Source organism: Prionailurus bengalensis, chromosome B4 (assembly GCF_016509475.1).
Source record: "Prionailurus bengalensis isolate Pbe53 chromosome B4, Fcat_Pben_1.1_paternal_pri, whole genome shotgun sequence".
Classification (NCBI taxonomy): Eukaryota; Metazoa; Chordata; class Mammalia; order Carnivora; family Felidae; genus Prionailurus; species Prionailurus bengalensis.
In genome coordinates, this window is record NC_057358.1 from 101,404,045 (window position 1) to 101,431,774 (window position 27,730).

Here is a 27,730-nt window from a genome sequence, read left to right on the forward strand (position 1 = left end):
TGTTAACTCACATATGATTCAGCATAGCTCTAACAGGGAAGCCTATCATTACTATCTCCATTTTATAGATGAAACAACTGAGGCCTGGATAGTTTAAGTGACTTTAGCTAGAACTCAGAAAATTTGTTAACTGGCTTCTGGGAATTCAAAATTCCTTAAAGCATGCAATGCTGGACTTGAACCTAAGCAGTTTGGCTCCAGTCTGTTCTCAGCCATCATGACATACTGACCTTGTGAGATTGTCTCCGTGTCTGCATGTACACATTTCGCTCCTAGGAGTTGATTTTTTATAATATAACAGAGCTTCACAGCAAGCATTCATTATTGGTATAGTTTTTTTTTTTAAGCTAGCATATTTGATCTAGGGGACAATACTTAATAATTATCTGTGTTCAGCTAAAGGAAGATGCTGAACTAGAGTGCCTTTGAGGTTGAAAAACAAATCCAAAAACTTTAGATGCCTCGCATGTTCATGTCATTAAAAAGTAGTTCATTGTAGCAGTCGCTGATAAGAAATTCGAATGTAAAAACACAGAATTCTAGTAAGTTGTGGTGCATTATCGGTTTTGAATTTTGCCAAATCCCCACAAAAACAGAAAAAGCAACTAAACCGCAAAGCAAAATCATAATTGTTGTTTATACATAAAAGATGATGACAGGGGCGTCTGGGTGGCTCAGTCGGTTAAGCGTTGACTCTCAGTTTCGGTTCAGGTCATAATCTCATGGTGTGGGAGTTCGAGCCCCATATCAGGCTCTGTGCTGACAGCTCAGAGCCTGGAGCCTGCTTCTGATTCTGTGTCTCCCTCTCTCTCTGCCCCTCCCCACTCATACTCTGTCTCTCTCTCTCTCTCTCTCTCCCCCTCTCAAAAATAAATAAAAACCATTAAAAAATTAAAAATAAAATGGGTAAGACAATGATACACATGAGAATAGCTGGTTATAAAAATGTAATTTTGAGTGAAGGAAAGAAGTCACAAGAAAACATGTAGTGTGACTCAATATATAGGAAGTTCAAATCCAGGAGATGCTAAGCAATTTAGTTTTAAGGATACATGCCTATGTGGCAAAGATATAAGTAAAGGAATGCTTACAAAATCCAGGACATTAGTTATCTCTGAAGGGGAAGTTTGCGGATATGAGGGGTGGGAGGCTATATGGCCATTGCAAAAACTGTAAATGTCCTATTTCTGAAGCCAGGTAGTAAGTACATGAAAGTTGATATTATTTTTATTATTATTTGATATGTATTTTTATACCTTATATATCTGAAAAAATATATATCTCCCTCTAAATTTTTTTTTCAAAAAGCATGAAATTGCTATGATGGTACAATTGTATATCTTTCTGTTCATTGAGAAATGAAAGTAGGATTAAACAATATAAAAAATAAGATTTTTAGGGGAGCCTGGGTGGCTCAGTCAGTCAAGTGTCTGAGTCAGTTTCGGCTCAGGTCATGATCTCATGCTTTGTGATATCCGTGCAGAGCCCACTTGGAATTCTCTCTCTTTCCCTCTCTCTCTCTGCCCTTTCCCTGTTCTGTCTCTCTTTCTCAAAATAAACAAATTTGGAAAAATAAGATTTTTCCAAGTTTCTCTATTGCAGTGAATTCCAGACATAATTAGAGCATAATGATACCGATTCACAGATTTGAACAGACTCCATCTTGTAATAGCTGAGTGTGGTGAGTGACGAGCGGCATGTATCTATATTGTTGATTGGGTAGACAGTGTCTTTGCCTTTAACTATACTAACACACACACAAGGAACACGAGCCTTAGTGATGAAGATAACATATGGTCAGTTTATCCTAGATTTGAGATGCTTATGAGACATCCACCTATCCATGCCTTGAAAGCAATTTAATACCTTATTTTACAACAAGGTGAAACGATATGGGCTAGAAATACTAATTTAGGTAATAGACACCTAAGGCAAATATGCCATAAGTATGCAAATTTGCCTGTACATAAAGAAACAGAGTAGCAGTGTAAGTGAGGAAGAACTAGGAAATGCTTTGTGAGACTATTTTTTCATGTGAATATTTTTTTATTTAAAAAAAATTAATGTTCATTTATTTGTGAGGGGGAGAGAAAGAGAGAGATGAGTGTGAGCAGGGGAGGGGCAGAGAGAGAAGAGAGGGAGACACAGAATCCAAAGCTCAGGCTCCAGGCCCTGAGCTGTTGGCATAGGGTCTGACACGGGGCTCGAACTCATGAGTCATGAGATCATGACCTGAGCTGAAATCTGACGCTTAACCGACTGAGCCACCCACACACCCCTCATAGCTTATAGAATTTGAATGTGACTAAAATTATTCTAATACTTTCACATTTTGAGATAATTTATTTTTTTTTGTCAGTAACCTTCACGATTCTTTTGCAGTTTTTTTGTGCTAACGATCTTCCCTGTGATTGTTATCTCTTCTTAAACTCATCTTGGCTGTCAGTTTTGCAGTTTAGATATAATGTTCTTAGGAAATCATTTTTCAAATTTTACATTATTCTTTCCAAATGATTCCCTAACATTTATAGCTCCCAAGACTATAGCATAATTCTTGTAGAGGAACTATAAAATTCATGTTCTTTTAGATTTTTAAATCCTCCAGAAAGAATGAAAAGAAGGAAGAATTACCAAGATAATTTAAATCAGAAATCTGTCTTGTGTGAATACTAGTCCTGTATGTTGTTTTTTAAATAACAAACTCATGGTGGGATGCCTGGGTGGCTCAGCCAATTGAGTGTCCGACTTCGGCTCAAGTCATGATCTCACAGTTCGTGGGCTCGAGCCCTGCATCAGGGTCTGTGCTGACATCTCAGAGCCTGGAGTCTTCTTTGGATTCTGTCTCCCTCTGTCTGCCCCTTCTCTCTCTCTCTCTCTCTCTCTCTCTCTCTCTCTCTCTCTCTCTCTTTCTCTCTCTCTCTCTCTCTCTCTCAAAAATAAACATTAAAAAAATAAATAACAAACTCATGGTTCTATTATGAAGATGCCCTATCAACATTCAAATGAGAGTATCTGTAGACAGAGGAATTAGAACTGACTCATTTTTTTGTTTTAATTGATACCTGTTGGAAACCTATTTATTATTACTTGGAAAATCGAGGAGCCTAAGAAAAAGGAATATCCTTTAAAATACTTTTTGAAAAAAGATTTTACTAAATTTATTGAAGTTTTAAACATTTTTTTCCTTTTGCAAATTAGTTTTCAAAGCAGTTGACCTTTGTCTATAGAACTTACTTTTCTGTAAGTATTAAATAACTGAAAGGTTATGTTTCTAATAGAAGTGATCTGTCATCTTATTTCTTATTTCCATGCATCACCATCATGGGTAAAGTTGCCCCAAGATCTGCTATGATTCTTTCTTTTTACAATATGGAAGCCTTTTAAGTTCAGCTGAACAAATGTTCAATATATTTGTTGATCCCAAATGATATATAAAACATTGTGCTAAACACTGTTGGAGATACACAGATGAATAAGCAGATCAGTGAGACATACATGAAACATAACTTGTGTACATTGTTATAACTTCCTCCAGAAACTAAGTTTAGGATTAAGCATGTTGGTAAAAAAGAAAGTGAAGAAGAAGAAAAAGAGTGTCTCACTTGTCTGGAGAGAAGATTTCTACTACCCTCAACCTTTTATTTATTTTTTATTTTTCAGAAAGAGGGAGAGAGTGTGCATGCATTCACACACCCAAGAGCAGGGATGGGGCAGAGACAGAGACAGAGACAGAGAGAGACAGAGAGCATCTTAAACAGGCTCCACACCCAGTGCAGAGCCTCATGAGGAGCCTGATGTGAGGCTTGATGCAGGGCTCAATTTCAGGATGGTGAGATCATGACCTGAGCCAAAATTAAGAGTTGGCTGTTTAACCACTGAGCGACCCAGGTGCCCCTTCCCTCAAACTTTTACAACACAATTTTGAAAGAGTGAGAAAAATATTTGCCACTAACTAAACACTTTTACCTTATTACCTATATTACCTTATAAGGATAATTCAGAATGACTTAGTGTTGTTTTGTAAATAAAATGCATATATTTCCTTTTCAAAATATGTGGGAGAGACTTTGTGAATCACAAGTAGCTACTAGTTATAGGGCTCTCATATTAAGAGCTTTGGGTATTCTTCCTTTAATTTTCTTAAAAATCTATCTGCAGATTTTATTCTTCCCAAATTCAGTGGAAGAAATTGAGGCACAGGTTAAGAAACTTGTTCAAGGTCCTTCAACTAGTAAGGGCAGAATTCATAATCATCGAAGCAATTCGCCAGTTTGATAATCCTAGCTTTAACTATTTGGTCAGTCTTCAATATGGCCGTGATTGAATATTTTTTTTATTCCAAAAAGTGAAATTGACTCCAATTTGCTTAAACAGATTGGGAACATGATTGTAAAGAAGGATATCTCCTAGAACCCAAGGACAAGTTGAAACCACATGGCCAAGTGTCTGCTTCCTTTTGTGCATCTGTGCCGTTGTTTTTACTTTGCTGACCAACTTTCTCTGTGACTCCTTACATCTTGTGGAAATAAATACATCTCCTTAGTTTTCATGATCATCACCTCTATTCGCATAGAAAGACTGATGACCTATCTTTTAATCCTAGTTCTCAAGAAAGAAAAATTTGATAGATAGCCCAGCATGAGGCTATATAAACAATGTGTTCTAATCCTCCATAGCCAAGGAAGGAAGATGACCATTAGTAACATGACGATTTGGGTCTACCATCCCTGGGCAATGGTGATGGTCCCATGATGACAGGGAAGTATCTCTCAAAGGTATGAAGTGGGGCAGTATGGCCCTTCAGTTCAGACAGTAATGCATGATGGTTCAGATCATTCCTAGATTTATTTCTTAATTCTGCTACGACTGATTGAGTAACACTGGGTGACTTAACCTTCTCATGTTCACTCATTTTATCTCTAATGGGACAGTCGTAATGTTATTACATGTAAACTATTTAGAACAGTTAATGGAAGCATTTTAAACAATGCATCTAGGCTATTATTTTATCATAGTGGCCAATTGGTAGCATACATTTTACTTATCAAAAAAATTCATCTAATTTTAAGTTTAATAATATTACATTACTCCTATGACCTTCAATCTTCAAAAATGAGATTTACAACATGAAATGATCTTACTGTTACTTTGCTAAGAGTTATATTATCTCCAAGCTTGTTTAAAATTTTGATAACCAAAGGGAAATAAATGGAGGTTTTACATAGGCTAGTTATTTGGTGTAGCAAGTAAGATAGGTTTCCTAATAAACTTGAAAAGATGCTCTAACTTTTCCTGGTGGGTAAAATGTTTATATAGAAAAAACTGTGATAGGGCACATTTACATAATTATTGAAAATTGTGAATACTTTTTATGAAACTAAATTATACAGATGAGATCGTTTAATTTTCTGTTGATTAATGACACATTTGTTTTCAGGTACATGACAGATGGAGGGCTCAACCTATATACTAGAAGTCTGAACCGAATACCTGACACAGCGACTTCCAGGGATGTCATCCAAAGAGGGGTTCACGATGTGACAGTGGATGCCGACAGGTAATGCTTTCAGTAATGTGATGGTGAGAAGTGCATAAAGCAATTTGCTGAGTGAGATCTGAGAAGTTTTACAGTATAAATGAAAGGACTTCTAATATTTATGTAATAGTCGTTTTGGAATATTTTAAAAACTAAGGTGGGTTTTCTTACAAGACTTGTTTAGCCCTGTATACTTAAAAAAATTGCACTGGTGAGAATATCAAACAAATTTCAGTTTACATGGTGGCAAATTTTAATATCCGTAAAAGCAAAATTGTAAACATAGACTTATGTCCTTTACTTGAAAAGAACCCTGGCTAATAAGTTCCTTTCAGTTCAAATATTCTCAGATTTACCTGGAGGCTAATGATACAAAGATTGAAACATAATTCAAATTATCAGGTACAATAAACAGGATGCTTTTCTTGAGGAGTTTGTTGAAAGCATAAAACTCTTGCTTTAGGCTAATTTCTGTGTTGTAATTGTTTCAGATTGTTTAAAGGTGTGTGTGTGTGTGTGTGTGTGTGTGTGTGTGTGTGTGTGTGTTTGATGCATGTGCTAGTTATTATTTTGCCAGGAGTTGTTTTGTCACTTTGATCACAATCACTGCTGTTAAAGAATCTTGTTCTTATAAAATACTATTGTAAGGGGTACTTCTGACCTGATTTTTCCCTCTCATCATTCAGAATTTTGACTTCATTCGTCAGGAAGGGATTGTCGTTTCCAAAACTATGATATATCAATACCTAGAGTGGTTCTTTACTAAAGTCAACATTTATGAAGACAAAGGGTTGTGGCTTCATGTATCTGCATTCTGAAATAAGAACTGTGTACAATTCATTGTGCATTTCAACATAGCCAACTCTAGAGGCTAGATTCTGATATTAGTCGTCAGTTTCTCCTCACTCAAATGGTGTTGATATATTGGCGGGGGGATGGATTGAGGGCTCTCAATACGCTTTAAATAGATATTCAGTTGGTCCTTCTGTTTTTAATCCTGCCGTCACACCCATTTTCAGAAATACCATCGCTCATTACATATTTGGGGGTCTTCTCTGGGTTAAGTTGGCTGCTTTTCAGCTTTTCTTACCATGTGTTCAGAAAGCTGCTTTCTCAGATCTGCGTGAGGGTGAGGTTGAGGGTATGTGCCTGGTATCCTGCAGTTCAGAGACTTGTCCAGGGGGTTACAGCTAGGGTTAGGCTGGGGGGTATGAGTTAGGGGTTTGGACATGTGCCTGGCATGCGTAGATCAGAGACCTCTCCAGAGAATAAAACCTCAGACATCTGCTGGAGTGAGAATCGACATGGCAGCCATTTACGGAGCTGAGGCAAGGAGGGGATTTGGGGTTCTGAATACTCTTTAAATGATGCTGTTGATATTTTAACTCCTGTTGGCCAGAGGGCAGTTTCCCCCAGGATATATATATCCTAGTCTCCTAGTCTGCATACCAGCTGTGTGTGAGAGAATCATGTGGTTACAAAAGGAGTATGAACAATTTTTGTTTCCCTACCCCTAACCTGAACTCCTCAACCATTTTCCCTTGCTGACTCCTTCAACAACCCTGGACTTCTTTCTGCCCTTGAATTGATGCTTCCTCCGCCTGAAATGCCCTTTTCTACATTCTCTACATTGTTTTCTCCATCACGACATTTCAGTTCAGCTTTATGTTTCCTTCTCAGAAAAATGATTCCGCAGAGGCTAGAATGCATTTGATTTCCAGTCACTTTCTTACCTGTGACCTTATATTATTTTCTTCATTGTACACATCCCTTCTTTATATCATACTTAGTTGTATACGCGTTTGTCTTATATATTCCCCATTTCAGTGTAAGTGCATGAATGCAGAATTGTGTCATCATTACACTTTGAGCCTTTAACAAATGCTATGGAGTGAATGAACCAAGGAATGAATATAAGCTCTACATTCATATAGACTAGCAATAGAGTCCAACTAGGTACACAGGCAAATGAGGCCAGGAAAGACCCAACATACCGCAAGGATATCATATAAGAGAGGGAATGGGTTATGTAGAAATACAGGAAGCAGTGATTTGAGGTGGAAAAATCTACAGTGTGGACTACATTTTGAGACTAATGACCGGCACATTCTTAGCAGACAGTGGAGAATATTAAAGGAAGGGGAGAGTCTATTGGTCTTTAGGAAATGAGATTGTGGGATCAATACAAAGGTGCCTTATTTTGGAGACAGTTGGGATAACTCTCCTACTCCTTTAAGACTCCAGATTGGGGCCTGGCTGAGGAGCCTCAGAGCAACAGAAAAACCCAGATGTGTGTCTAATAAATTGAGGCCTGTGAAAGCAGCAGGTCTTAACGTGTGGTAACTGCGTCAGCAGCATCAGCAGCACTTGGAACTTGATAGAAATGCAGATCAGCTCTATCCAAGACTTACTGAGTAGGAAGCGCTGGGGTGGGCCCAGCAATCTGAGCTCCAGCAGGCCCTCCAGGAGATTCTTGTGTGTGCTCAAGTTAGTGAATCACTATCCTAAAATTAACAAACAGATGTCAGGTGTATGAAAACACGAACACTTAACATAAACATTTAAACATTAAAAAATGACATATTGAAGTTTTTATTCACTTCATTAGCTGTGCTGTGTCAAGGGAAAGACAACATAAAAACAACAATGGCACTAATCTTTAAATTAGATCAAATAATGACATGTTGCACCAGAAATAAATTGTCTCCATTCATTAGATTCAGCTTCTGAGAATTGCCTAAGAGGTTTGTGAAAGAATTATAGAATTTAAGGAATACAAAAACCACTTTGGTCACTTGTATATATTAAATACCAATAAAGTCCCAGGGAAAATCCTGCTGTCAATAGAGATAGGAATTTGTCTTTTATTATAGATAAGTCCGAAGCTCTTTTAAAATTCTGTGTTCAGGAAGTGAATCAGGATGTATATAACTTTAAAAATGCAAGTGCACCTGGGTGACTTAATAGGTTGAGTGTCCAAACTCTTTTTTTTTGTTTGACATTTCCTTTAATTTATTTATTGTTTAATTTCCCTCCAAGTTAGCATATGATGCAACAATGATTTCAGGAGTAGATTCCTTAATGCCCCTTATGCATTTAGACTCTCCCCCCTCCCACAACCCCTCCAGTAACCCTCTGTTTGTTGTCCATATCTAAGAGTCTCTGATGTTTTGTCCTCCTCCCTGTTTTTATATTATTTTTGCTTGCCTTCCCTTATGTTCACCTGTTTTGTATCTTAAATTTCTCCTATGACAAATATCATATGAGTGTCCTGCTCTTGATTTCGGCTCAGGTCATGATCGCAGGGTTGTGGGATGGAGCCCATGTTGGGCTCCATGGTCAGTGTGGAACCTGCTTGGGATTCTCTCTCTCTCTCCTTCTGACCCTCTTCCCTGTTCACACTAAAAATAAATAAGTAAGTAAGTAAATAAATAAATACATAAATAAATAAAAGAGTTGTGTAAGTCCTTCTGTTGCACTAAATAAATAAATAAATTATTAAATATTATAGTTGTGTAAGTCTTCCTGTTAATTTAAAAATCTCCTTGTACAGGATGTTGTTTCATAAAGCTTTCTTAATTCTGATATCCATTCCAAATAAGATAGGCAAGAATAGCTATAAGGTGATACCTCTTTGCTCAGTTTTACTTAAAAAAAAATACTGAGAAGTTCTGTACTTAAAAACTGCTTAACTTTTTTTTAACTCATTGCTTCCCAAAAGCTTTTTTTTATCACTCACTGATTCCCCTGCTTTTTTCTCTATAACAATTTATTTTTGTGATATTTTGAGAAATAATATTTTGCTTAATGCCTTCGTTTAGTGGATCTAATTGTACAAGGACTTAGATCTTTTACCTCCTGTATTTATGGTGTCCCAGCTATCTTAGTCAAGGTTCTTTTAAATAATATGAAAAGTATTAATGCTTGGTTCATTTTAGCAAATTGGCAAATGTAAGGCTTGCAATAATTCACTGGTAAGAAAGCTGAAGAGCAAAACTAAACCCAGCAGTTAAGTTTTCAGATTTCTTAGGTATTTTTTCTATAAGCTATATCAATGAAAAAGCACTTACATAAGAGCAAAGTAGCCAGCTGGCTAGGATAGCAATGGATTTGAATTGCTTGTGTTTTTTTAGTCAAGGTTATAAGGCTCCCCTTTGATCAACGTCTGGTTAAAATCTGATGGGCCATAGACAACAGCTGAAATCTTCTTCCCAACAATTGAAATGGCCCCAAAGTAAAGAGGAGGGCTTTGAACAGATAACTATGGTATATTTTAAGTATTTTAGTACTCAAAGATACTGCAGTTTGCTCATTTTCCATATCAATCCAATACTAACCCCATTTCTTCACTACAATGACTAAAAAAAAGATTACAGAATGGGACTAATCTTTGTAGACATGTTGGAGATGCTTTGGGAACTTCACAAATAAACTCATAGTAGACAAAATGTGTGGTCTTTACCCATTTGACTCTGGTTATAATGAAGTCGATCCTAATTCATATACACTTATACAATTGGGTTGCACTATATTTGAAAGGTAATTTGAGGGGAAAGTTGGGGAATAGCTGTTGTTTGGGTTTTTATTAACTCCTTTTACTGTCCTGACACTAGTTCCTCTGCTAGCATTAACAAATATTTGATTAATAAATGTATAATTACCTCCTAAGTGCATGACAGCATAATAGCACCTTGGGTAAAAACAGGACAAAATAATAAAGATGAGAGACCCTGAGTTTAATGGTCAGACAATGCAATATAAGCAAAAAATAAAAGTGATAATAAAATCGAGTCAGTTGTAATAGATGTATATACAAAGTACCTTAGAAGCACTCCAGAGGGAAGTAGTTATTCCTACCTGGGAGAATAAGGAAAGACTTCAGAAAGCAGTGTGATTTAAATGGGGCAAACATAAGACTTTTTGACATATGGCCTAGGAGATAGCTGAAGAAATGTGGGGGTGGAGAGCATAGAAGCATAGAAGAGTTTAGTTTAAGGGCATGTTACAGAAAACCAGATGTGGGCCATTTTTAAAGCAATGAAAACAGATTTCATAAGGAAATCTACAAATAGGGGAAAAGAGATCTTAGTATACAACTGAGCTCAGTTCTGAGTACAACAGGAACAAGTGGGGATTCATAGCCAACAAGCAGAATGGCGGGGCGTGGGTCAGTGGATGGAAAATTACTGAGAGCAGACATCAAGGGAAGGGGAATTCTTGTTAAGCCCACTTAGGATCCGTGCTGAAGACAGCCCAGGGCAATCAGATCCTGAGTTTGGGGGATGAGGACCACTATCAGATTATCACAGGTGCTCCGATATCAAAGGCAGAGGATTCTCTCGAAAATGCCCTAGTAGGCAGTATTCTTGCTAAAACTGGGCTTGGAAGGCCCAGCAATGGATCAAAGTCAAGGCCTAGTCCAAGAAGAGACCTCACAGGAGATTAACTAAAGTTTGGTCAAGAAGAGAGTCTTTGTCAGACCCGTTAATGATGTGATTTTGCTGGTGCATTGGGAATGTGGGCGAGGGTAACAAGAGACAAAGGACCTGGAGGAACTATAAGTATAAGGGGCTATTTTACTATTTTAATTCATTTTATTTTTAAATTTCAAAGCAAGAGCATATGTTATAATTGCTGTATTTTAAAAGAACTCCCCCACAGCAAATAGTGAATAGAGATGGCACAAAGACAGGCAGACGGCTCAGGAAGTGACTTCAAGAGTCCAGTGAAAGAAGATGAGCTCCCAGCTAGGAACCTGGAATGGGGGCACCATTTCTTCTTGTTTTATTTTATTTTTTTAATTGTATTTATTTATTTTGAGAGAGAAAGCATGAGTGGAGGAGGGGCAGAAAGAGAGGGAGACAGAATCCCAAGCAGGCTCCTCACTGTCAGTGCAAAGCTCTATGTGGGGCTTGAACTCATGAACCTGAGATCATGACCTGAGCCAAAGTCGGACGCTTGACTGACTGAGCCACCCAGGTGCCCCAGGGGCACCATTTCTAAAGGAACGTGGGTTTGGTCTGTGGACAGTACTCTGCTTATGCACAAAATATAGCAACTGGGTGGCCTAAACAACAGCTATATGATATCACACAGTTCTGAAGGTGACACATCCATGGTTACAGTGCTGCAAAAGTCATTATCTGGTGAGAGCTTTCTTCCTGGTTTGTAGATGGCTACCTTCTTACTATGTCCTCATACCGCCTTTCCCCTGTGCTCCCTCAGGGAGAAAGAGGAAGATCTCTCATGTCTTTTCTTGTTCTTAAAAGGACACCAGTTCTATCGGAGTAGGGCCCTACCATTCTGACCTCATTTAACCTTAATTACCTCTGTAAAGACCCTACCTCAAATGTAGTCACATTGATGAATAGAGTTTCAAAATTGACATCTGGGGGGAATGGGGCACAATTCAATTCATAACACTGTATCATTCTGAGGTGGTTTTCTCCTTGGAGATATAGGTTAGTCCCTGTATAAATGCTGGATTAAAGTACTGACTCTATATAGTATGTCTATTATTAATCTCTAATCCCTCAGGGATCAGGAAGATCACATGAAATGAATAAAGCAGAAGGGTTATGTTCAACATGATCAATCTGAAGGAGGTAGGCACCCTTAGCTCTAGAGGTTGCTGCCTGTGGAAATGCAGAATTGTGGAAAGGAGGGGCTAAAGACTGCCAAGCCATTTGATTTTTCAAGTGAAGTCAGACTCTGGACTTTTGTGAGAAACCTTCCAATTTTTAAATATCTGTAACTGAACCTTAATAGGTCTATAAGATAGATAAAGATACACATTTTATTCAATGGCAGATAATGTAGGAAACTACAGAGAAGCTTATATAAAGCAAGAGACAGTGAACGTTCCCATGTATGGTCATGTAAACTCCTAGTGCCTTAAAGATTCCCACAGAGATAACGCTCTTGATGATATTGGCTGTACGGAAAGAAAATGCCAGCAGTCATGAGAAGCCAGCCTACCAGAGGCAAGTAATTGAGGCAAACCTATCTGAGCACATTCCCAAGTTTGTAATGCATGACAGGACAATCTCAGGTCAGTTTCCCAGCCTTAGCATCCCTCCATGGAGCTGGCCGGAGGCTTATTATGATGATAACTAATTAATTTAGTTTAAACCGCTATGTGAATGAGCGCTGTGCAGGCTACGAGCACATTTGTATCTGTGATGTGGAGTGGGAAAACAGGCACTGAGAACGAACCCTTGGCATTTAAAGAGTGAAGAAAGGGAAAGTAACCATTGGCGAGAGAGAGAAAATAGCTCCAACACAAAGCTGAAGAACAAATGGGGTTTTCTGATATTTTTGAAATGGAGAGTAGAGGAAATGGGCAACAATGTCAAATTCCATGGGCAAATGAAGTTAATTGGAGGTTTATGCAAAAGAATAAAATCAAATAGTATGAAACTTAATATTTGAGATGATTGAGCGAGGTATAAGAAATAGCCTGAGTTACTCAAGTAAAATGTCCATAGAAGTCAAAATTTGGTTAAGATGGATTACCCATGTGACTGTCAAGTCCATATAATGACAGAATGAGTCTCAAAGGAGAGGAAGATAAACCGCCAGGTAACAAACTCTTTTTTGGAAAATTAACAAAATCCCATGTATTGTAATGACAAAGATACCATTCTCCAGGTCCATTTTGGATTATCTATTATGTTACTATCTAAAGTATATTTTTAAATACAGTGATTGTTATTTTGAATTGTAAGCTAACCAATTTAACTATTGACATTTTTACTGATTTCTGCTTGTTGAACCATGACCTTTTGAAAAGTAAAAGCATAATACATCATAGAAATTATTTTTGTAGTATATTCACTGATAGATTGGTTTTATTTGTTACACTATGGTCCGGATGCTGAAATCGTGGCTGATGGAAGAGTTTACAAAAGGCATTAAGGGACTGTCGTGATTTTACATGGCTCTCAGGTTATCAGTCATTATAACTCAATATGTTAAGGGAAGCCTAGGATGAAACGTCTAGTCGTACTGAATCCCTTGTTGTGGGCAGTCAGGGGCTTTTTCCTCTGTCCTCTTAGGTTTAGAATTTGGGGCCTGCAAATACAATGACAAAAGGAGATTATTAAAAAAAAAAGACAGATTTTTTATTTGCATATGTATGTGGGAAACTGACAGAAAATGTGATTCAAAGAGGAAACTAGAATTTGGGACTAAGTACCATCTATTTTCCCCCCAGTTTATTAAAAAATAATTGACCTACATTGCCACATATGTTTAAGGCATACAGCCTGACAGCTTGGTTTGCATGTATTGTGAAATGATTGCCACATTAGGGTCGACTAATATCCATCTTCTCATATGGATACAAGGAAAAGGAAAGAAAAGAGGAAAAAAAATTCTTGTGAGAAGAACTCGGGTGATTGGCATTGAAGAGGGCACCTGTTGGGATGAGCACTGGGTGTTGTATGGAAACCAATTTGACAAAAATTTCATATTAGAAAAAAAAGTACTCTTCGGATTTACTCTCTTGATAGGACAAGGGGAGAGGGAGAAGGGCACTTGTGGGAAGACAGATGACTTCTGGGAAAAATAAATGGACACTTAGAAGAAGAGATGAGAGATATGTAGTTTCATAACCATGTCTAAGTGATTATTGTCCTTACTTCTCATCTCAGGTGATAGGATTCAAACTTCTCTGGTTACAGAACTCCCAGGGAGGGGATTTATGACAGTTGAATTATTTTGGGAGGCTCTACTTGTAGGCAATAAGAAAAGTTCAGGGAAAAAAATCCAACAACCTCTTCACAGTGGTATATTCTGGGTCCCTTTGCCCTAAATCTACGGTTGGTATCAATGTGCAGAATACAGTACTGCCTTTACAAAGGGAGCCATGCAACATGCAAATTCTCACAAAATCCTGTGAAGAGTTAGTTCTAAGAATGGGAGGCCTTTGATATTTCCACAACTTGTCCAAATAGGAGAAGTGAAGGCAACAGAGATTTCTCCTAAGCCATCAAGCAAATATCTCCAGGGGTCAGATTCATGATGCTTCTCCCTAGTGTGTGTACATTCTAATAATTCATTCTATTCTGTGTTGATTTGTCCTAGCATACTCACAGAATCAGTAGAGTCCCGTATCTTAAGTATTTCCTTCATTAGCTGACTAGCTTTCCGTTGTAATTAAAAGCAAACACAAAAAGGATTAATAGGCTGAGATAGAAATAGATAAAGTAAATATAATTATTTCACTTCATAATCAGATGGTCTGCCTTTTTTGCTCTTGTTTCTTTACTCTTAAGTAGAAAGAGACCAGTGCAAATTATTAGAGAAGCAGAAAAAGTCTGATTTGTCCTTTCAACTTCCCTTTGACACCCTGCTCACCATTGCAGGTTTATGAACTGCTGCTGAACTTCTTTTTGGGGTTCCAATTCTCAGAATTAACTGACCTCATTGTGAATAATCGTATAAACTTCGAGTACTCTTAAGTAATACTCCTCACAGAATTAATTCACACTGGCAGCACTATTGAGAACCTACCCTCTACCAAGCACTGTGTTCAATCCTGGGGACCCTGTTTTCAAGGGAATTAGAGTACGAATTATTAAAGTTTAAAAGGCCATTGAGATTGAAAGGATAGTGGGACAATACAACTAGCCCGGGCTATAGATATTTTTGTTTAGGATACTGCTTAATGTTTTTCAAAACATGCATACAGATGACTTTAAGCTCTCCCACCTCCTGACATTAAAGTTGGCTGAAGCTAAACTTTACTATTATAGAATATTCTTCCCATTGAAGAGGTATTCCTCAGTACTCTTATATATGCAGTAGTTTTACCTTATCTCCTTCCAAAATAATTTGTTAATAATCTTATGAAGATGGTAATGAGGAGAAAGAAGGGGAGGAGTCAAGGTTGTTATGATAAAACTTAGCTGTAGTAGCTTTCAGCATTGTGGACTAGTTATGTGTAGCCAACATGCCATGTTACTGAAATACATTGTTACAACGGAGATATCACCTCACACCAGTCAAATGAACAAATCAGGAGACTATAGATGCTGGAGAGGATGTGGAGAAACGGGAACCTTCTTGCACTGTTGGTGGGAATGCAAACTGGTGCAGCTACTCTGGAAAACATTGTGGAGGTTCCTCAAAAAATTAAAAATAGATCTACCCTATGACTCAGCAATAGCACTGCTAGGAATTTACCCAAGGGATACAGGAGTGCTGATGCACAGGGGCACTTGTACCCCAATGTTTATAACATCACTCTCAACAATAGCCAAATTATGGAAAGAGCCTAAATGCCCATCAGCTGATGAATGGATAAAGAAATTGTGGTTTATATGCACAATGGAGTACTACTTGGCAATGAGAAAGAATGAAATATGGCCTTTTGTAGCAACGTGGATGGAACTGGAGAGTGTGATGCTAAGTGAAATAAGCCATAGAGGGAAAGACAGATACCATATGTTTTCACTCTTATGTGGATCCTGAGAAACTTAACAGAAGACCATGGAGGAGGGGAAGGGAAAAAACAAACAAAAAAGTTACAGAGAGGGAAGGAGCCAAACCTTATTAAGAGACTCTTAAAAACTGGGAATAAACTGAGGGTTGTGGGAGGGAGGGGAAAGTGGGTGATGGACATTGAGGAGGGCACCTGTTAGGATGAGCACTGGGTGTTGTATGGAAACCAATTTGACAATACATTTCATATTAAAAGATACATTGTTACATTTTATCCTTACAACAGCCCTATGAAGTTTTGTTTTGTTTTGTTTTGTTGCTGCCACTTTATAAGGCTAAGAGTTCTCAGATTAATAAACTTGCCTCTAGACACTTTGTTAATTAACTGTAGTGGTAAAATTTGAATCCAGTTCCTGTGTTCTGTTATTTGTAATATCATTAATTTATAAAAAATTTTTTTTATTTTTTAAATGTTTATTTATTTGAAAGAGAGAGAGAGGGAGAGAGAGAGAGAGAGAGAGAGAGAGAGAGAGAGAGAGAGACAGACAGACATAGAATCCGAAGCGGGCTCCAGGCTCTGAGCTCTCACCACAGAGCCCGACACAGGGCTCAAAGTCATGAACCCCGAGATCGTAACCTGAGCTGAAGCTGGACACTTTGACTGACCCACCTCGGTGCCCCTAGATAAAAGTTTTTTGTTTGTTTGTTTGTTTTTTAATTTGCCTGGATATACATTTTCTGATTTTGTAAATTGTTTCATTTTTCCCTTTGGTCTAAACATATCTGTAAGATATAAGCAGATTTATGTTTTTACTCAACTTCATAAATGTTGGTTAAGTTCCCTCAGTATATAATCCTATTTTACTGCAGATTTTTGATAAACCTAAAAACAGAACTGACAGAATAGTATTTTCACATGTGTTACAGCTTCTAAAATGCTGGCTAGTCTGTTAACATGAGTAAAGCAATTTAGCAGTGGTTTGTTCATATATATATATATATATATATATATATATATATATCATCTATCATAGTCTTAAATCCCAATGTCTGTTGAAATATCTATTTCTAACAGGCTCAAGGAAACATTAGAAAAAATAGAAAAGGGAGAAATATGTTCAGCTTATATACAGGAAAATATTAAAAGAGTACTTATGTGAAGGGAAAAGCAAGGTGGGATTTTATAGGACATGAATTTTTTTTTTCATAAAGAGCAAAATATAGGAGAGACTATATCAGCTAACTTAACTGTTTAATTTGATTCAAGAGGTTGCATCTATACATGAATCACTTGCGTATTTTTTTTTCCCCTGCAAGAACCAGGGATGAGTTCTTTTTTTAATAGGCCAACTAATGGAGTGAGACATTCAAGTTGGGATCATTAAATTGAGAGCTTCCGGCTGGCAGCTGATAAATTCTGCATCTTGCTCACTCCAGCTGTATCGAGTGGGCTACATGGACTTGTTTAATAGTCATGTGTGCTTCGTTTATATTCTTTTTCCTTGCTTGACTTAATTTGTGTTTGAAATGGTTAAAGTTATTTGCAGCGAGCTGCGGTTTTTTTAAGCATTAACAGAGCTTCCATATGTTTTTTTCAGATAAGTTGCAAAGTGTTTTCATTACAAATGAGTGCTTATTTTCTGAATTAAATAGTTATTTTGTTATTTTAAAGCTTTTCTGTGATTACCGAGGAAAATTCACAGAATATGTATAAGCATAAAGAAGAATCCAAAGTAACCCATTACCCTTCCATCCCCCAAACAATTGCCTTGACAGATTTCCTCCCAGGCATGTTCCTCCCCTCCATTTACATAGTTTGGGTTGTACCTTCTATACGATATATTATCCTGCTTGCTTAACTTACATAATAAACAATACACATAGTAGTAAATATTATTTTAAATTATGACTTGTAGTGATGGTATGCTATTCTGTCATGGAATGAATTATATCTAAGGAGTTTGTGTAGTCAACCATTAAATTTAAGATATTCATCAAAGTTCTGGTTTAATTGGTAGTCATTAGCAGAATCTTACCTATCTGATTGTATGTTTATATCTATGTATTTTTTTCTAAAAAGATTAAATTTTGAACTTATAGAAGATCCGTAAGATGTCTACATGGGCATGTTTGTGTATATGTATGTGTGTGTGTGTGTGTGTGTGTGTGTATACACATACACATATGAACATTTGGAATTTTATTTTATTTTTCTGTGTAAATATCATTCCTTAAGATTATATAAATTATTTTCATTTTAGATTTTTTTTTCTAATTTCAAGTATATATTTAGGGCTTTGTACACTATTAGGATTCATGAGTTTGTTATAATGTTATATATTTATAACATTATATGTTTTGTTAAATGTTTGTTAAAATGTTATATATTTAAAATATTTTGTTAGCCAGGGGTACCTGGGTGGCTCAGTCGGTTAAGCATGCAACTTCAGCTTAGGTTATGATCTCATGTCTCATGGGTTCGAGTTCCACATTGGGCTCTGCACTGACAGCCTAGAACCTGCTTCTGATTCTGTGACTCCCTCTCTCTCTGCCCTTCCCCTGCTCATGCTCTGTGTCTCCCTAAAATAAATTAACATTAAAAAAATGAAAAATTAAAAGAAAAAACAAATAAAAAAATAATAAATAGTTAAAAATTTTTTTCAGCCAGATTTTGCCGCTGACAAAATAGAAGGGAAACACTATTGACTGAAACTGTGCTTCTTCTTTAAAGTTAATTAAATGTTTTTATTTATTTATTTATTTTAAAATATAATTTATTGTCAAGTTGCCTAACAGTGTATACAGTGTGCTCTTGGTTATGGGGATCGATTCCCATGATCCATGGCTTACATACAAACCCAGTGCTCATCCTAACAAGTGCCCTCCTCAATGCCCATCACCCATTTTCCCCTTTCCCCCGCCCTCATCAACCCTCAGTTTGTTCTTTGTATTTAGGAGTCTCAACTTAATTAAATATTGGGGCGTACTTTATTTCTTACAGAATAAAACCTTATTATTTGTTTCTCTAACAGTATATTCTACTCTGACCCCAGCCGATTTGTCCCAGCCATGTCCACTTGATAACCAGGATATATTCTAGCTAAAATTAAAAATAATTTGGGGCAGGTGAAGTAAAACAAATAAATGGAATTAAAAATGACACTAATGTATATTTTTATTTTGGAATCTTTTCCAGCTTCAGTTTGATTCAGTAATTTAATTGTCCCCTGACCTTCTTTTCTAAGCCAGATTGATCAGCTAATGGCTAGAACAGGTTGTTCATAGTAAAAACCAATAGAAATGCTGTTCTGATTCCAATTAACCACTAAAGTTTTAGAATAGGTTGATGCTGTTGATTTTATAGCAGGAATATTTTCAGATTCAAATATCATGCCAGTCCTAATGCTATTAAAAACTGTCCAAATATTTTAGTGAAAAGATTTTCTTGAATGTATAAAGCCACAAGGGCCAGAATACAGAGGGCAAAAATGGTAAAAACAAAACAAAACAAAACAAAAAACTGTGAAAGTGGCAAAACAGAGGAAGAATGAAGACTGATTTAGCAGCCCCAGGAAAGCACTGAGTGAACTGTAGAACACTGTGGGTAAGGTCAAGAAGCGATGCAAGTCACATCGTAGGCATGCCAAAAAGCTTAGGAATTTTAGGATTGGTTACCTTGGGATGTAGGGATGAATGTGAAGTAAAAATGGAAGGATTGTATTAAAACGTTTTTAAGAAGCAATCAGACCCCCAGATTCCCAGCCAAACACATGAAAAACTAGGCAACTGCCCCTGTTCAAATATCATAGCAAAAGATGAGATTATTCTCTGGAGCGGGAAAATACGGAATCTTGGTGGGATGACCACGAAGTAATTAAATAAATTTTGTGTGATAAACATGCAACTTTCCCCCTTACTTAGCCCCATAATCATGGCAACCAGGTGTGACTCCACTCGATCAGTACCATCATTTACCCTCCACCTTTGCCATGTATCTGCCATGTACTTACCATAAGTCGTTACATAAGCAGTATACATTTGGAGAAAATATAGTATTGTGAGATAGAATTTAGCATAATTGGTTATTTAAAAGGGTTTTCGAGTTTGGATTCTTGGTTTGATCACATATAAGCTAGTGGCCTCTCAGCCTCATTTTGATACTTACAAATTGTATGAAATACTAGTAACAACTAGTAATAAATACTATTAGGTCTTTCATCATTGTACCTGACAGAAAAATCCTACCCAAACTGGTTTAAGAAAAAAAAATGCATTGTTCCGATAACTGAAATGTCTATAGGTAGTTCTGAGTTTAGATGTGGCTGAATAAAGTATCCAGTTTTCTTTATCAGTTGGCTGGGCTGTGGTATTTTGCATGGGTACTCTTAGTGCTCCTCTTATTACGGCAGCTTATTCTCAGTCCTTACATAATTCAAGGCTCAAGTCCAATGGGGGAAAAAGCATGCTTCTGCCAGATTCCTAGAAATTACAAGGATTGGACAGGCTATCATATGTGCATTCTTGAACCAGTGAACACAGCCAAAGACGCACATTAACTGCCTAAGTCTTTACTTACATCTTAACATGCTTACTCTATACAGTTACCAGTGCACCCTTTTCCTCCCTCCCTTCTCTTCTAAACCTGGGCATCCTGGCTTCTGTTCACAGCTTTACTTGGTCTCAGGTCTTGCCTGGCCTTACAGTTTACACTTTGAAAATATCGAACTCTTGGGGAGCCTGGGGTGGCTCAGTGGGTTAAGTGTTTGACTTTGGCTCAGATCATGATCTCACGGTTCATGGGTTTGAGCCCCATGTTGGGCTCTGTACTGACGGCTTGGAGCCTGGTTTGGATTCTGTGTCTCCCTCTCTCTCTGCCCCTCCCCTGCTCACGCCGTGTCTTTCTCTGTCTTTCAAAAATAAATAAACGTTAAAAAAATAAAAAAGAAAATATCCAACTCTTTATCCCCTCACCAACTCTGTTGTTTTATGCCTTTGCTTAGACCTGGAATCCCATATTCAATCTGGAATACTCATTCTGTTTTCCTTCATAACTCTTACTTATTCTGCAAGATTCACTTCAGATGTTGTCTCCTCTGTGAACTCCCCTCAAAACCTTAGCAGTTTCGGTGCACCACCCCTGTGAACTAGGTTGTACTTCAACTTTATAATTTACTATACTATTTTGAAGACTCTGTTTATGTCTCTGTCTCTCCCAGAGGCCTGTGATGTATCCAAGGATAGGGACTATGTCCCATTCATCCCTGTAACCCCAAATCCAAATGCAGTTCTTGTTACCAAATATACATCTATTGTCCTGAAACCCCATTTCATCATGTGCATCCTTGTGTTATATAATGCCCTACACATCATATCAAAAATATTTTTCCATACCTTATGTGACTTTATATTTTTGGCATTTAGCACTGAGCCTGATGCCCTGCTGAATCTCAATAAATATTTATTTAAATGAATGAATAGATGAATGCATTAATGCTTTATTTTGTGGAGAGGTTTTTTTTAATTTTTGTTTTTTTAAAGCATAGGTCTAAAAAGAAAAATGTAGTTAAGGTTGTTAACACTTGAAGGCACTATGGAAAATAATTTATTATGTGTGAATGTCTTCCAAAACCATATCATTTAGATTATTGCTATTTTCTTCTTTAAAAAAAAAAAGACATAAGTGGCATATAACACTGTATATGTTTAAGGTGTACAATGTGTTTATTTGATTCTGGCTGTTGATCTTTTAAAAATTTTGACCAAGACACTCAAACCAGAAATTTAAATAGCAAAGTATAATACTAGGCCATCTGATGGCGATTTTCCTCAAAAATCCTGAAGTATATTTTGATTTTGTCTAAAACAACACAGAACTGATCTCTGAGTTTAGAAAATTTATAGAGTAAAAGTATAGACTTTTGAAATTTGGTGTACATGTAGTTTATATTAATATTTCTGGGAAAAGCTATAATTATATGTGTATGGACATTTCTACATATCTCAAGTTATCCCACGTTGTCATTTTTTGTTTATTTCTTGATATGAATTCTGCGAAGTGAGGAAAGTTGTTAAAAAGACTTATTCTATGAATAAAATTAGGAAGGGTCAGTGAGGTTAACTGAACTTGCAATAATTAAAAGGTAAGTTGAAAGTGAGCTCAACTTGTTCCTTATCTAGGCCAAGGATTACCAAATATTTTCTGGAAAAGATCAGACAGAAGATATTTTAATCTTTTCAGGGTGAGATGTAAAATCAAGAAATCGGATGATAAAAGGAACAACAAACGTACAAGTATTTTCAGCTCTGTCAAAATGTAAAGGTCAATCTTAGTTCACGGGGTCTACAATTTGGATTTGGTTCGCAGCCATGGATTGCTGACCCCTCTTCCAAGCCACTCTTAGGCCTGATATTTATTCTCTGTATGATTGCTAGGGTTGCCATAACAACCCTAAAGTAAGTAGCTTAAACAATACAAATGTGTTGTCTCACAGTTCTGGAGGCTAGAAATCGAAAACCCAGGTGTTGGCAGGTTTAACACTTCTGGGCCCTAAGAAAGGACCTGTTCTAGGCCTCCCTCCTCAGCTTGTATTTGTTGCCTTCTCTCTTTGGCTTTACGTTGTCTTCCTCTGTGTGTTTCTGTGTCCAAATGTCCCCTTCTTATAAAGACACAGGTCGTCTTAGATTACTGCACACCCTAATAACCTCAGTTTAACTTAATAACTTTGTAAAGGCCTATTTCCAAATAATGACACATTCTGTAGGTTAGGACTGAGGCACATTATTTTGGCTGGGGGAGGGAGTGGCATACCATTTGACCCTAACACTTTCATTCTCTTTGTACTACATCAAACCCCATTGCCAGGAGGTAAAGTAACAGGTACGAGTTGTGTCTCATTCTTTCTGCCCTTCTGAATTTAAAGCCATAGCTTCTTTCTCAGAAACCCTGCAGCACGGTAACAGACGACTAAAAACAGAAAATGGAAAGACCACCCTGTGAGACCTGCTGCCTCAACCTTACAAAGCACCCAGAAGAAAATGGGGCATAGTCTCAGTCATCTGAGTGTTTAATCATTTTAGCGAATGGGCTAAAATTATTTACAAAAATCGATTATAGGAAAAAAATTAATTTTGATTATATTTCTGATAAATAATCCTCTGGTTAAGAGCCTTAACTCACTGGTTCCCTAAGTCTATCAAGAAGACTCACACAAATCACATCCTCCTGCGTCCAAGCAGCAGACAGAATTGACCCTAAAATAAATCTGTCATTTGAAGTCCCCAGCTGTGAATATGCCTTGTTGTTAAGAAGTGTCAGATCTTTTGTCGTTAGAGCTGTCACAGCAGGCACAGCCTACATGCCATTGAGTCTTACAACCAGGTTAAGGGTGGGTTAGTGCAGGAATTCTAAAGGATTTTTTTAATGAAAATACTGTGTGTGTTTCTTAAATATAAAGACCTAGATTGATAGCTCACATACCTGAGACTGTCTTGAGAAAAATTAGTCCATGGAGATCAATTTTTAAAGAACTATGCTTTGAAACAAAGCATGGTATCATCTTCCTTTGAAGCCTACCAATGACTTATGTGTTATTTTCATGACTGATGAGTTTTTTATCTGCAGTAACAAGCAGTGTTTTTTTGGTATGTGTTGTTTGACATCTGGTGTTTAACATCTGCTTGATCATTTCAAAAACATCCATGGTCAGTAGGACCATTATAGAAAATACATGAGATACACGAAAAGTATTTACCTCATTTCAAGAACAATGCCCCCTTTTCCCTGTCTTCACAGAACAAAGCGTCAATTTTTAAAAATGCTCGCTTCTGTAAAAATAAGAAAACAAACGTGAATCTTCTTCAGTTATAGAATGGTTAGATACCCTGGTGCACTGATCGGATCTCTCGAATGGAACCATCTTCAAAGAGAACACTGGGAAGTGATTAGGCCTGTTCACCAAGTGGAATTTCTGTCAGTTCCATGGAGGATAAGTGAGGGCTATTCCCTATAAATTCCCTATAAAGAAGGGGAAGGAGACTTCTATTTGTCTAACTATATAAAAGATGCTGTGCTAAGTGCTTTATGTTACTAATCGAAAATATTACATTCTGCATTTTGCAAATAAGGTAACTGAAGCACTGAGAGTGAATACATTTATAATATTAAATGGGTTCATTTAATATTTTAATACCTTATGAACATGTCCTTCTTACACACACACACACACACACACACACACACCCTATTGATAATAGATCGCGGACTGTATCCACACGGGCTTTCTTTCCTGACATTTCTGACTAGCATAGTTTAAGGATGTGGTATAGTTCAGATTTTTCTCACTTGAAATTATCTTTTCCATAGTATATACTCAAATGGTATGGGTTGAGGTATAAAGGTACAAAGAAAGTGTGAGAAGAATATCGCATCCACTTGACAAGCAGGAATCAATTGTAGAACAGGCCTCTTTCTCTCATTTTCTAAAGATCAGTAGGAACCCTTTTGCAAAATTAAGTCGTCCATGTGATATATAGAGTGAGCTGTAAATTAACTTTTAAATGTTTTTTTAATCTTGAAACATGCTTTTAAAATAAATTTTCACCTGCATAAATGCTCTCTTTGGATTAAAGGCGTAATCACTACACTTTGAAGAGATACTTTCCTTAACTTTCTGATTCCATTGTTATTGTAATAACGGCAACTCATTAACCCAGTGGGTGTCTGTATTGATTATGATTTTAGATTTTACTTTTTCCCACTATAGTTTAGTTTTTATCTAAAATAGATCATAACCCTTGGTTGGCTGCCCCCTTGGAGTTTTTCCAAGCTCCTGGAGTCATGGTAAGATAATAGTGTTGAAATTGATGCTGGTAGTCACTAGGGACCCTGGACTTTTTTCTCCTACTGTGGTGCTCTGTTTCACAGAGCGCGATAATATGTGTAGCCTTCAATACAGAATTAATCATGAAAGTCAAGTGCATACTGCAGGTACAATCAGCCCCATCTAATTATCTCAAACTTGTTTGTCTTATGACTTTATTTAGCAGAACACACGCATGCGGTAATAACAAATAGGCTAATTCGAAATCCTGTCAACTACAGGCAATTTAGTAATCATAAATGGAGTCTGGCGCATTTTAGGGATTGTACGTATGTGACAAGCTAGCAGGTCTGATGGGGAAAAGCAATAAGGCAGAAAATAAAGGAGTCTCAATTGGTCCCCCCCCCACCTCAGGAGAAAAACCTATCAAGTTATAGGAGTCTTTGTTTAAAGGGTATATGAAGCATTCAGTTACTTAAAGTGATATAATATCTCTGATATCCTATGAAGTGTGTAACACCATAATGTGCTAAGAGAGACTGAGGTTGATTTTTCAGATTCAAAGGCATGTTCTTTTCTTAAAGGAATATCTATTGATCAGAGTCAACAAACATTAAACCTTTTATTGCGCATAGATAGGCACAGCTAATGAGCCTGTTAGTTTAGCTCTGCAAGGCTCAGGGTGGGCCTCGCACAGACACAGGTCTTGGTGCTCAGCACAGCTCGAGGGCCCCAAGGTACCGACTGCAACCCTTTATGTGAATGGCAGGAGATGAATAACGGAAGTGTATGCTGTCATTAATGCCCCTCTCAGCTTATTTTAGCTGTCTGTCCTCCTGACAGTCTCTTGCTCACTGTCAACGATCATTCACTCTCCTTGTCTCTTGCTTTCTCTTTGAACCCCCCTGGCCGAGACCTATTTATACATAGAGGGTATTTGAGAGGGGCAGATCTTGAAGGAAGAGAGAGTCTTGTCTGAGGTGCTCTGCTGTTCTTATGTAGAAAGGATACTGTTTTTCCCTGTCCCAGGAGAAGGGCCTAGGGCTACTGTGTGTCCTCCCTGGAGTCCAGCGTCTCAGTGCTGAGTCCTCCACATTTCTTGGTCCCTTTCCCTTTGGAACCCACACTGTATTTTTACCTCTGACTACATTACACAGAGAATTTTCCATTTCAAAATGCCAAGCTTCCTAAAGCCGGGACATTAATTAGCTATTTCCCTGGGTGCTATTTAATTTAGTTCATTCCCTGGCATATGCACATTTTCAAATATAAATGTATGGGCTGATGAATTATTTTCACTCAACTGTTTTGTCAAATTAATGACCTGTTTTGAAAAATATCTGTGCACAAGTTTTAAGAATAGCATGTTCTTTCAGATAGAGCTCTGTGCTAGGCCCACCCTGAACCTTGCAGAGCTGAACCAATAGGCTCATTAGTTGTACCTATCTATGCGCAATAAAAGGCTTAATAATGTTTGTTGACTGATCAATAGATATTCCTTTAAGAAAGGTAAACACTCTCCTTCCTTGAACACATTTTCCCTCCTTCTCCTCCCTGAAAACATCGAGTTTTAAAAGACCATCCGTCTACATCACCTACCTATCATCCCTCCTTGGTGTTGTAATTCCAAGATCCTTAAGCCACTCTCCCTTATTTATTCAAGATTTTAACTCCCATGCCCCCCTTTTTGGTCACTTTCTCTAACACTGCTCCTGCCATAATATGATATCAGTAGCTACATATACTTCGCAACAGCCTAGCTTCTCAGAGCCTTGGCACCTTATCCTCCAATGATCTTGCCTTCTACTTGAGCTTAGCCACACATTCCCACTGTTAATAAAAGCTTCACCCTCTCCACTGAAATGATTTTGAGTATCATATTTCAATAACTGCTTCTACTTTTCCACTTCACTCTTTTTATTATCCCAGCATCATGAAAAATAGTCTACCAGCACCTGCAGTCCACCGATTCCAAATTTGTCAGAATCCCATACTTTCACTGCACCCTCAAATTCTTCGTTGTAAAGGTTAGAGTCCATGGTCCATAAAGAAAACTCTCTTTATTGGATATAGACACCCCTCTACTCCACTTCCTCTTTCTGTCTTTGCTTAACTGGCTAGCAGAACTTCAACCTTTAGTTAAGCCCAACATTTCATCTGTTCTGAACCTTCCCGGCTGAATGTGATGAGAAAGTTTGAAAAATCTGACAGACTGGTAGTAATCCCAAGTGGATTTCTAGTGTTCCCAGAAATCCTACATTTCCCTGGTCCACTTATTCTTCCATTCTCTTGACAAATAATTCACACTTGTTCTTTCTCCTCAAACCGCTGATCTCTTCTTTCCATTCTGATTCGCAGCTAGCATGTTTAAGATTTCTCTAAGAGGAAAAAAAAAAAGCAGTTCAAATACAGCTCTCATCACCCTTGTGACCTCCTTCCTTACAACTCACTTATATTACCTCCTGTTGCTCTGTAGGAACTGTCTCAGGTACTATACGAGGCCAAATTCTCCAGTTAGGCACTGGGTCCTATCCCCTGTCTTCTGTTCAAAGGTATAGCTCCATTATTTCTAAGCTTTCTGCTATCATCAATTTGTGTTCGTTTCTTTCTGCTAGGGTATTGGCATCAGTGCACCAAAAGGTTGAAGTTTCTCTGTCCCCACAAACAAAATAAGGCAAAACAAAGCAAAGCCCTCTCACCTAATTCCATATGGCCCTTGAGCCTGCCCTCTTTCTCTGTCCTTTTAATTTTAACCAAAACTCTTGAAAAGAGATTTTTTAAAAATTATCCTGCTATCTCCAATTTCTCTCTTTCCGTTGTCTCTTAAATCCACTCCACTTTACCCCAAAAGTGTTCTTACTAAAGTATTAAATGACTTTCTTAGTAAGGTTAGAATGATTTTCATTCACATCAGACACATGTTGCTAAA

The 27,730-nt window shown here is 37.4% G+C and overlaps 1 protein-coding gene across 7 annotated transcripts in view; it reads left to right on the forward strand.

The window, feature by feature from the left end:
• NAV3 (neuron navigator 3) overlaps positions 1-27,730 on the forward strand; it is a 592,036-nt gene that overhangs the window by 439,228 nt on the left and 125,078 nt on the right. For all 7 annotated transcript variants that reach the window (XM_043561562.1, XM_043561563.1, XM_043561564.1 and 4 more), the window contains one exon: positions 5,438-5,557. In XM_043561562.1, the coding sequence (XP_043417497.1) occupies positions 5,438-5,557 (120 nt within the window). The remainder of the gene's footprint in view (positions 1-5,437; positions 5,558-27,730) is intronic.